Raw genomic sequence first — 11,346 nt, 5'->3', positions numbered from 1 at the left:
AGGGCGCCGGAAACAGAATGATCTGCCCTTTGCTAAGATGGCGTTTGTCTAGCTTCACTCTGCCGTGGAGAGCGGCGCCGCTGGCCCCGCCCCCGTGCCAGTTCCAGCTATGGCGGCCATGAGCTTGCTGCTCCGGGCAGCGGTTGCCTGGGGAGCTCGGCGGGCGCCGAGCGGTGTGGCGGGCGGTGCTTGCCTCCCCTGGTTTGCGGGGGCCGCCCGCCTCCCCGGCACCGTCGGTAGGGCCTCGGCGGCGGGAATGAGGGGGGCGGGTGTTCCAGGGGCAGGGTGACCTTGGGGAGCGGAGGAGAGGTGCCCCCCTGAGCAGAGGGGCGCGGGAGGCCGCGGGGCCGCCGCCTCAGGGAGGTTCGGCCGGTGCGGGACGGGGGCCGCGGGGCGGGTGGCTCCGTTTCGGCTCCGCGGCTCGGGGCGGTCACAGGGCTCGGGCCTTTCTCGGCTGCCGTGTCTGTGGAGCCGGGGCAGGAACACGGAGCTGGGCGGCGGTACCGTTACGGGCTGCTGCGGCTCTTCCTGGGCTGAGCAGGTGTAGGAAACCCGTCCCAGGTGCGGGAGGATCCCTCGAGGGGGGGCAACACGGATCTCCGTTCCTCTGAGAAATTACATTTCTTGGTTAGAACGTGGATCAAAGCTGGTGGCAGGCCAGACGTCCTAATATACTAATCTGTGAATTTACTTGGCCCTCTATAATGATATTCAGCGATTTATTGGCTGGGACTTCCAGGTAGAAATAGATCTATGTCTAAAGTTGGAGGAAAAATAAGTTCATTCTAGCAAATTAGGAAATTATGTCAGGCGGGATTTTAGGAACATTGGTATCCTCCAGAAAACCAGCTCGTAACTACTCAGCTGCTGCTGTATACCTTTTTTTTACACCATGCATTGTTGACCGTATACTGGCACAGTCACCAAAGGGGGAAAAAAACATAATACTTTGGTTCAATTTTCAGCTCCTGTACGACATAGCAGCGGCCACGGGAAGAGAATGTTTATTATCAAGGCAACAAGTTTTTATGACACTCGATTTCTGAACTTGTTGGTGAGTTAAAGACAAATTTATTACATTCAGTATAATATTCAGTATATATATTCCTCCCTTGCAAATGGTGTCAGAGTGTCTAAAATACAATTTTATCAGTTGTTTACGTGACAGCATCTAAAATGTGGTTGGTGCTATTCACATAAACAAGAATTTCCAGTCCTCCTCCTCCTAAAGAAGTTTTTGTCATATGTTGTAAAATCAGGGCCAGGTGAAGTAAAAAGATTGGCTAAATGGCAAAGATTGTGATAGGTACTTCAACTAATGCTGTAGCAGCATTCTTAAATTATGTGTCTCTGTTCATATATGAGTAGCCTACAAATGCTTTCCACTCCATCCTCCTTTTTAAAATGTATTAGGTTACTCTTCTGCAGGGTTTGTCTTCAGTTACCTAAATTAGATTAGATTAGACTTAGGAAGCCTGACCTGAGTTCGACCCCTGAAAAGCTAGGTTTCAGCTAAAGCCTATTATGGTGGGTAACAGCCAACCCGACACAAGTCCCTTCGTGTGATCGGGCTTCCTTTATCTGTCTTCCACAGTTACCAAAGCCAGCAGTGGTTGTATTTATGTTGGATTATATTGCATTGGTGTTAGTGCCTCGTTACAGTTGAATGCTGAAGCCAGTCATCACAAGATGCTGAGACAGTATTTGGGGAAAGCATTACTGTCTGCTGCTGCAGAGACTGACCTCTCTGGGAAATTCAAAGCTGAACTAAATAGGCTCATGGACTGACACAGCATCACTGTTTCTGTATTCTAGTTTGTTAATGAACTAATTTTAAGCAGCAAGCTGTCAACGACCCTATCTAACGTATGAATGCAAATCTAAGAATTATTGGCTGTTACATCATTTTCAGACTAACCTCACCTAAATTTTGTCAGATTTCTGAATTTCCCATACTGTTTCTTTTTCTTTTTATCCCCTATACAGAGATTCTATATATTTCTGACGGGAATACCAGCGGCACTATTCATAACATATGTCAACATCTTCATTGGTGAGTGCTCTGTCATGACTAAGCCAAGTACACGGTCAAAATTACTAAATGGAAACTAAGCGTGCTGGATAGAAAAAAGAGATCTTTTGAGATTTGCTCTTTGGAAGACCATGAAATAGGCCTAACAGTTATGGTAATATTGTATAAGTACATAGAAGATGTTCCTGGTATTTTTATTTTTCCTTAGTTGTTGCTTTTTTAAAAAAGCTTTCTACATTTTGAAAAACTGAAAAATTCCATCTTTTGACAGTCTTTCAAACCTCAGTGAGGTTTAGTGAACAGTTCTGTATTCAAATGAGGAATCTGTATTACCTCGGTTTACATACTTCTTTAAGAAGGCTGCATACACTACAACTGTCCCTTTATATCTAGTAAAAAAGCCAAAATTCTGCTTGGCAATAGGTCTTTTAAGTCTACTACTGTAATAATATGGAATTAACGTAATAAAGAAATGAGGAAAAATCCATGCTTTCAGCTCATATACTTTAAAGGGCATTTCTGTGGACTTGATCTTAGTTATTTCTTCTGTATAGCTGCTAATGTCACCCTTTTGTTGTGTGGCTTAAAGTCTGTGAGCTAGATACAGGCAGTGGGAAGTGTCTGGAAAAATTACAAGTCCAATTTTTCTGAATACAGCTCAGATCGAGGGATTAAATACTCTTCATGTGAAATAATGATCTTTTCTTAATGTGAAAGGCAGATATAAGGTATGACAAAAAAAGTACTTGAATTAATGTTCCTTTCCTTCTTTCCTTGTCAGGTGAAGCGGAACTTGCAGAGATTCCCGAAGGTTATATTCCAGAGTACTGGGAATATTACAAAGTGAGTGTAATGTGTAAAAGGGTGGCATGGTATGGACGGCCTTCCTCTTGATGATACTTTTGGGAGTAAAATGTGTGGAGTATGATAATGAGGATGGCCATATCCCTGCCATTGGGTATCAGTGTAATGGAACTCAAATTGTGCAATTATGATTTTGGTGAACTTGCTTTTTTTTCAGCTTTATGGAACATGCGTGTTGCTGTAGGAAATCTGTTTATTGACACAGGTAGATGCAAATGATCTGTAGCTTTATGCAAGTAAACTGCTGAAGCTATATGCCAAGAATTCTTTTGTAGTATTCCTGCGTAGTAAGAACAGCCTTCAGTTCTCTTTATTCTTAGCATGCTGGTCTTGTCTTTGTTTCTTGCTCTGGAACTACAACATCTTAAGATACTGGAGTTTAAAATGACATTACTTTCTTTTGTATTGTTTGCTAGTTGTTTCGAAGTCCAACATCACACATGCTTTTATATCTAGAATTGACGATTTTTATAGTCAGAAACTCAAGGTTATACGTTTTTCATTTCATTATATTTTCTTAAAATTAGTCTCTTGCTTCTTGCTGCAAGCATTTTTTTGGTTTTGATAGGAAGTAATTGAATTCAGCAACACTATTAGGACTGTTTCAACTCACTTAGACACTTGTTCCTAGTGAAATGGCCTCTATGTGGAAGCAAAACTTTAAAATGTCACTGATTACGGTAGGAGGTTTGGAATACGTTCCTATGATTACAGTGGCAGTTCAAGGAACTTTACTTCAACAGAAAGAAAATAAATGGCCTGTCTTCCATTAACTTCTAATTTTTCTACAGAATAGTAATCTGCAGGTTATCTTGGTATTAAAATGGCAAAAGAAATACAGCTTTCTAGGGTTCTGGTCTTACAAAGCATGTTTTTAACTTTACCGTTATGGTTTGAATGGCAGCACCCGTAGTGTTGATGACACGTTTTCAGGACTGGGAACACACAAAATTAATTAAGTTATGATGACATTTCTACTTAGAAATTGCACAAATAATCACTGCTTCTGTATTTTTCCAGCATCCTATAAGTCGCTGGATAGCTCGTTACTTCCTTGACCCCCCTGAAAAGAACTATGAGAAAGAGATGGCTCTGCTTGATGTTGAAGCAAAGAAAACTGAACTGAGGTATGTTACATAGTTGAAGTGTTTTAAAATACTGATACATACTAGAGTTGATTTATTTTGGTTAACCTGCTGAGTTGGATGCTGACATGACATGCTTATTCATGTGTTACTCAACCCCCAGTGCTTGCTGCGCTGGCTGGTGATGAAGTGGAAGTTACAGTATCTGTAGTCCCTGCCTTCTCGGTATTAAGATTACCAGAACTGGAATGACCCAAGGGCAGTCTTGTAAAACAACAGTGTCTGTTCAAAACAGTTCATGTTTATAAAGGTATAGCTCTGCCTTCCTGAGTCAGGAAATGGACAGCTCTTTTTGCCTCTGCTAATGCTCATAGCTTAATTGAGTAGCTAAAAGACAGTTTACAGGACTGGTCATGTTCCTTGTTGCTATTTAAAATTTTGTGGGCAGCAACGACATTGTTGTACTGAGTTTATTTTATACTTACTCAGAGTAAACTGTGGTGGTAGAAGAAAGTCTGAGTTCCACAGACGGTGGCTACTGGGACCAAGACAGCATAGCTCCTTCTACCGTCACATTTACTTCTGATTTTCTTGCTCCTATTTATTTTTAGTTGAAAGCTGTATCAAAACTGTCTAGCCCCTTACTAAGCAAGAACCTGTGACAGAAGTCCTGCAAGTATTTTATTACTCTTTTGTGAGATGACTTGCTGAAAAAAAAAAAGAAATAGAAGGATGTAATAGCTCATGCTTTAGTTGAACCCTTCATATTTTCATGTTACCTGTGTTTCAGTAGTATTTATAAATCATAGATGCTGAACTCAGTGCTGTTGTCAGTAATGCCCTGATGTTAAACATTGATATGTGTTATGATCAAACCCAGTAAATTTCATGTCAAGTGTGTCTATTGCTCTTTTCTTTAGGCTGATGGAGTTGGAGGCACGCAGACTGATGAGACACAGGGGAGACGGACCTTGGTATCATTATGAAACACCTGATAAAAATCTTATCGACAATTCTATGAAATCCACACCTGACAATTAAACAATTTTAAGACAGTATGCATGATCTTAAATGCATACTGACAAATTGTGACTGAGCTAGGTAATATACATCCTGCTGTTCGCTGATGGAAATGAATAAAAATAAACAATATTTGTGTTGATTCTGATAATTTGAAAGAAACTGTGTAGCAATTAAGCTTGTATAGCTGTTGAAGTTATTAATCAGAAAAAATGCCTTCTGTCAGTTGCCAACAATTACACCTTTTCTCCAGAACATCAGTGTAGAATGGGCTTTGTGATCTAATATATGTAAAACAAGTTGTTAATGTTAGTCTTCATCATGTGATTTCTAGTATTTAAGGTTTTACATGAAAGGTAAAAGAAACTGTAAGTTTTTTTTTCTTTCACAATGCCTTGTGTCAAATAATTTGTGGAAGATGAACTAAGAAAGAAAAATACCTTCAGATCTTTCGAATATTAGGATTATATCTACCACTTTAGACAAATACATTCTTTCTCATTACTTGTACTCTAACTCATCTTTCACTATTTTTTCCCCAACTTGCATATTTTTCAACATCTGCTATCACTTTCTCTGCATTATCTCAAAAGTTTCTCTCTTTAGATATCTGTTAACACCCTTCATCCCTGATAGTGTCAGCCATGCTGCTCTTCCTTTATTAGTTTTGTCACCAGTTTTAAATTTTTTTCCTCTTGTGTATGCATAATTTATGCTTGATGCTCTTTCATTTTCTCCAGTCTCACTTCCTATACAGTCTGTGTCTGTAAAAGACTTCTTAAACAGACTCTTTAAAAAAAAAAAAAAGCAAACAAAACAAAAAAGCAATCCCCCAAAACACCCCCAAAGATGACTGACTTTGTGCATCTTTCTGAACTGGACAATTCTCTGTGTAGATCATCTAAAAAGTGCTCTCTCTGGAACATCTTTCTACATTGTTCTGGGGGTTTTTGGTTGGTTGGGAGTTTTTTAATAGTTTGTTTTTAAATGAGGTTTAAAAGCATAATGAGTGCTTTTGCTATGATATATGCTTCCTAATCTAAATGGCAATAGATGTAAACCAGAGCCACATACTCCCTTTGTGGCAGAAAGGAGCTTCATTGATGAAAACACAGTCAGTGCTCAGGAATATGTTAATACTTCATAACACTCTTACTGAGGGCTACCTACCATTGTCATGTAACTTTCATATTTTAAATATGTATCCATGCCAAGTAGTTGTGGGGAGGATAATCTTTAAAATTAATTTCAACAAGGCTTTGGTTGTATTACCTCAGATATCTCCGGTGTTTTCAGAAGACAGAGGTGCTTGCCTAGACCTATGACTATCTACACTGTCAGATGTAGGAGTAGAAAGCAAAGGAAAGGTTCTTAAACATTAAAAAGTGTGTGGTGCATATAAATTCACATTTTAGTGACTTTTACAGGATTTTATAAGCCTAAGTCTTTCATGTAGTCTTGAAAATACTCCCCAGTTCCTAAGCTGAAGTCTGTGCTCTGTCATGTAAAACTTCTCATGAGAAAGAAGACTCTCAGTGGACAAATATTAAACTATTTTCCTAGTAACTGCTGTATACCTAACATTTTTAGCAATGTATTCAAGTTATGGATAGTGTTGCTAGAGAGCTTTCTACTTCCTCTAACAGGCTTAGTAAGAAGAACAAGGGAAAAATAGGAAACTGCTTATTGAAGATTGTTATGAAAGGACTGCTGGGTGTCTGAAGAGCAAGAATCAAGCCAGGGAGAATGGTATAGGTTGGCATTAGTTAACAGGTTTTATGGATCATCTTGTCACCGCTGGGTGAACAGATACCATCTTCTGCTGTGCAATTACACAACTTTTCGTACATGAAAATGGAAGTCTTGACAGCAAAATCTCAAGATGAAAACTTCAAATTTTATACTTCCAATGCACTTAGCGCAGAGAGGTCAGCCACATAAGTGATTTTGGAGATGGTAACGTCTTCCTGGTATCATTTAGGATTACTCAAAGGCTTCTTTTCCAGAGTGAACTGGAATTAAAAAGCAAAGAAAAAGAATTTATATAAAAAATGAAGTAAAAATTTGCCATCCAGCCGTTATTAACCAAGAACAAGTTAAGAAATATGTAAGGCAAATAAGGTAAGTTGCACCTGAGGACATCCACTCACATATCTGCTGTGCAGCTATTCTGCTACACCACTTTCGAACACTACATAGGGAATATAGAGAGTACTCTCCTTATGTGGCAGACTTGCCACTAGAGGGATGTGTTTCCTCAGGTTCTACTGGCCATGGCATTCCTCTAGATTTAAATCCCTCAAGGGAGTGATGGAAAGTGCCTCTTACAGTTTGTGACCATAAACTGTCCGTCCATACTCAAAACTCCCACTTTTTAAAGGCAATAAGCCCAAGTCCTTTAGTAACCCCTGATCATCTTGTGGTTTCAAACTATCAAAACACATAAATTTATTTCTTCACAATAAGCAACATTGCATAAGCTGTTTTAAGCAAAGACTGCGTCTGCTGTTTCCTAGCACTGCCAAACATTAGAAAGACTCTGATTGATTTTGTGTCAGTGCTTTGACTTGTCCTTTTAGTTTGAGTCAGTCTTTCAGGTTAGATGGTTTGTATGTCATCTTATAGCTCTCATTGTTTATAAATGCTGAGATAATCATAAGAGAAGCCATTAAAAAAGCACAAAGCCTTCTCAGGCAAAATACATTTGTCTAGTGACCCTGTATTAACTTCTGTTTTTTATCCAGCATCCAACAATGCTCACAAGTCTTTGATGTAACATCTAGTCTTGAGTAAGTCTAAGGCCATTCCATTGACATCATATTCTGCTCTCAGTATTTCACGTTGTTCCCAACACTTGATTTTTTGCTAGAAAAATTGCTGAGAACAGACTGCACTGGTCTGCTCACTCTCACAGCCTGTTTCTTCATAGCTGGATAAAAACTTATTTTTCAATTCTGTTTTTAATTGAGATTTTACTAGAACCACCATTTGAAACTTTGAGGTAAAAGGTGGCTCTAGCAAAAGTCACATCACCTGTATCATGTGGACTATAGGTGGAAGGCCTATATACAATATACATTATCATTTAAAATGGATCGGTCATTTCTTTCATCCTGCTGTTGTCAGGCATATGCAATAGTTATTAGATATTGCTTGAAATAATATAATTCCAGTATTTTTTCCTACAAGGTTACTTCACTGTATTCCTCCTTCCCCTAACAGTATTCTTTCAAAGTGAAAATCAAAGAGAAACGCCACAAACACCAAAAAAAAAAAGGTCATTTTAAGCTAAAGGTACTGTCCCTCAGGACACCAAATCTGTGCGTGGCTACTGGCACTGCCGCAGGCTTCCTGGGGCATCCTAGCCTGGGCATTCCCGCTGTCTCCCGGCGGCTCGTCCCTCCGTACCAGCGTACTCTGCTTGTCCCGGCAGGTTACAAACCGCCAAGGCTGAGAATTAGTATATATATAGTATTTAATTGCTTTAAAAAAATAAATAAAGTAGGGTACTACTACTCAAAGGGGAACCTGCTCTGAGCTACATGGGAGACCAAGAGAGGAAAGTCTCCATCTTCCTCTCATGGAAATGAAGGTTTTCTGGTAAAACGCGTGAACAAGGGTGCGCGGTCCCTCTCCGGCCCCGCCTGCAGGCAGAGCCCCGGGGAGGTAGCGCGGCGCCCCGGCCGCGCAGGGCTGCGGGACCCCAAGGATCCCCCGGGGCCTCGGCGGGGAAGCGGAGCGGCCGCGCGACGCCGGCTGCCACCTAACGGTCACCCGTGGCACGCGCGCAGGGCGGGAATCACCTCAGGAGAACGGCCCCGCCGCCCCAAGGCCCGCGGCCGCCCCTGCAGGCACCTCTCGCCGCCCGCCGCCGAGGGACGGGCGGAGGCCGCGGGGAGCCGCCGGGTGCGGCCCGCCCCTGCCGCCCTGCCCCTCCCTCCTTCGCTCCCTCCCTCGCCAGGACCCCCGAGTGCCGCCGCCGCTGCAGCTGGTGCCGCTCCCGCTGCCATTGGATTAAAAATAGCATCTTCCCTCCGCCCCCCTTCTCTCAGGCCCGGCTCCTGCCGCCGCCGCGCCCTGCCCCGGGCCCGGTTGCCCTCCGCCTCCATTGCCCTCGCATTGCCCGCTCGCTGCCGTCGGCCGGCCGGCCGGCCGGGGGGAAGAGAGCATGCAGCGGGCCGCGCTCTTCAGCGGCGGCGATGCGCAGATGGCCGCCGGGGACCTGGGCGAGCTGCTCGTCCCCTACATGCCCACGATCCGGGTGCCCAAGTCAGGGGACCGGGTCTACAAGACGGAGTGTGCCTTCTCCTACGACTCGCCTGTGAGTGCAGCGAAACCGCCCCCGGCTGCCTCCGCTCCCCTTCCCCGCCGCGGGCTGCCGACCTGCCCTTAGCCGGCGCCCTGCGGCAAACCCGCCCCTCCTGCGGCCCCTTCCCCGCTCCCCGCTGCACCCCCCGCTCCGAAGGCAGCCCCTCGTCCCCTCCTCGGGCCGCTCCTCCCCCTCAGGCTTCAAAAATTTTCCCCATCCCTTCCTTTGCCAGCCCGCCCTCCTCCACCTGCCGTGGCTTCCTCTGCTAGGTTTGCCCTCGCCCTCTCCGCCCGGGCTGCCGTGCCTCCCCCGCCACGCGTGGGGGTCGCGGCGGAGCGGGGGCCCTGCCCTACCGCCCCGCACTGCGCGCCCGGTGCGCGGTCTGCTGCGGCCAGGGCTCCTCACGGCAAATCGCTGCCGGCTCGTAGGCGGTAGCGGTGTTCGTTCGTTCGTTTATTTATTTTTCTCCTTAAGGCGGTCTGAGGTGATTGCTTAGACGTGGGGATTTTGTGGTTTTGGGGAAACTTTCCTGTCTGCTGGGAAATGGGCTCTGGTCGTCCGAGGTGCCCGCACCCCCCGGGAGCCCTTGTTTTTACTTTCACACTCAGGTAGTAAAAAGGGGCAGTAGCTGGCATTCTTGTGTGTGTATTTTGGCTAGCAGGTGCCAGTCGTTTTGCTTTCCTACTGTCTCCGTGGTCATTTTCCTTTTTAAAATCTTCAGAGAAAGCTTCCAAAGTAAAGGCTCAATCAGTGTGAAAGTCCTCCTGAAGCACTTTCTCTCCCCTATGTTTCAGTTACATCACTGGACTTCAGCGAACTTGTAGTATTTCCCCACTAGCTTGTGTAGTTTGCTTTTAAATCAATGTTTAATGTACAGTAAACTTTCTGTGATGTTATAGCTGTCTTGCAAAACATCCACAGACTGCATGTGTTCAGTGGCAGATTTGGGGCCTAACTCTTTTTTAACTTTGCTGATAATACTTGGAAGCCTTTGTAGATAGTAACAGTCAATGCTATGTAAGAAATGGGTGCTTAGAAATTACACTTTTTAAACGGAGCTGAAATTTTATTAACAGTTGCTTCTCTACATGAAGCTGAGGTTTCCCAGAGGTGATTGAGCACTGTGTATTGATGTTAAAGTCAATGGCAGCAATCAAAAGGAAGCTCAGGGTTTATATTACAGAATATTCAATGAAAGATACGTTTCAGACAGATTTTTTTGAATCCTTTATCCCTCACTCTTTGATAATTCCTTCTAATACAGAAAATCAGAATTGGTTTTAAAGGTGACTCAGCTGTCTGGTGTTCATCATGTCTTGTTGAACAGAGGTTATTTTTACCCACACTCTTCAGATCTCAAGTGTCACCCAGCAGTCCTGACTGTACTGGGAGGCGGTCTGATTAAAACTGCCAAATCAGACTCTACTGCGGAGGCGCTAATTGCATTATATACTTAATAAGGTTTGGGGTTGGGTTTTTTTGGGGGGAGAAATCAATGTATTGCGATTTTTTTCCTTCAAATTTCTGCTTGGGTGAACACATGGTTGATATTTCTAGCAACGCTTTCAGTCGTCTTCGACATTATGGTTTATAAAAAGTTTCTGTTAACCAGTAGGAAGGGTTATTAAATACTGCTACAAATTAAAAACCAACCAATTACCATCACCCCAACAAGTCTCAAGTAAACACAGCAAAAGCTGTGTTTGGTAAAACACTACATTTGAACAAAACATAAAATATTTGAGTAAAACTTAAGAAACTATGTATAAAAGTAGTAAAAAGAATTGAAATCACCATGTGTGATTCTCCTCCCCCCCCCCCCCCCCAAAAAAAAAAAATCATCCTTTTGACTTTATGGGGAAGGGATTTCAGATTTTGGAAAATGTTGCCCTCTGTTAAAGCTTTTTGTTTAAATTGTGTTATAGGCGTTTGCTGGGCAGAAGGCTTGGTTGAACCTATGCAGTACCATTAAAAAAAAAGTCTCAGTTTCTATTGTTTTCCACGGCTTTTCAGCCCATACCACTCCTCAGCTTTGC

At 43.2% G+C, this 11,346-nt stretch overlaps 2 protein-coding genes across 3 annotated transcripts in view; both read left to right on the top strand.

Moving 5' to 3' along the window:
- The first annotated feature begins 50 nt into the window (after positions 1-50).
- NDUFB5 (NADH:ubiquinone oxidoreductase subunit B5) lies at positions 51-5,149 on the top strand. Its single transcript, XM_054835360.1, has 6 exons — positions 51-236; positions 966-1,054; positions 1,987-2,053; positions 2,814-2,875; positions 3,917-4,023; positions 4,902-5,149. Exons 1-6 carry the CDS (start codon positions 110-112, stop codon positions 5,020-5,022), a joined length of 573 nt encoding a protein of 190 aa, XP_054691335.1. The 5' UTR covers positions 51-109; the 3' UTR covers positions 5,023-5,149.
- A 3,816-nt stretch (positions 5,150-8,965) lies between these two features.
- The window catches only part of USP13 (ubiquitin specific peptidase 13), a 56,158-nt gene continuing 53,777 nt past the window's right edge, over positions 8,966-11,346 (top strand). Inside the window, exon 1 of one of the 2 annotated variants that reach the window (XM_054835571.1) lies at positions 8,966-9,322. In XM_054835571.1, coding sequence (XP_054691546.1) covers positions 9,170-9,322 — 153 coding nt within the window. In that variant the 5' untranslated portion in view covers positions 8,966-9,169. The remainder of the gene's footprint in view (positions 9,323-11,346) is intronic. The other variant, XM_054835572.1, reaches the window with a different exon arrangement.

Source organism: Grus americana, chromosome 9, assembly GCF_028858705.1.
Source record: "Grus americana isolate bGruAme1 chromosome 9, bGruAme1.mat, whole genome shotgun sequence".
Lineage (NCBI taxonomy): Eukaryota > Metazoa > Chordata > Aves > Gruiformes > Gruidae > Grus > Grus americana.
Note: the sequence above shows the minus strand (reverse complement) of the source record. Positions and strands in the feature narration are given on the sequence as shown.

Bases quoted from the DNA above. Each gene is read 5' to 3' on its own strand.
- NDUFB5 (XM_054835360.1), top strand. From the start codon at position 110: ATGGCGGCCATGAGCTTGCTGCTCCGGGCAGCGGTTGCCTGGGGAGCT. The intron at 1,055-1,986 runs GTGAGTTAAAGA...TCCCCTATACAG, and splicing joins CTCGATTTCTGAACTTGTTG to AGATTCTATATATTTCTGAC. The intron at 2,876-3,916 runs GTGAGTGTAATG...GTATTTTTCCAG, and splicing joins AGTACTGGGAATATTACAAA to CATCCTATAAGTCGCTGGAT.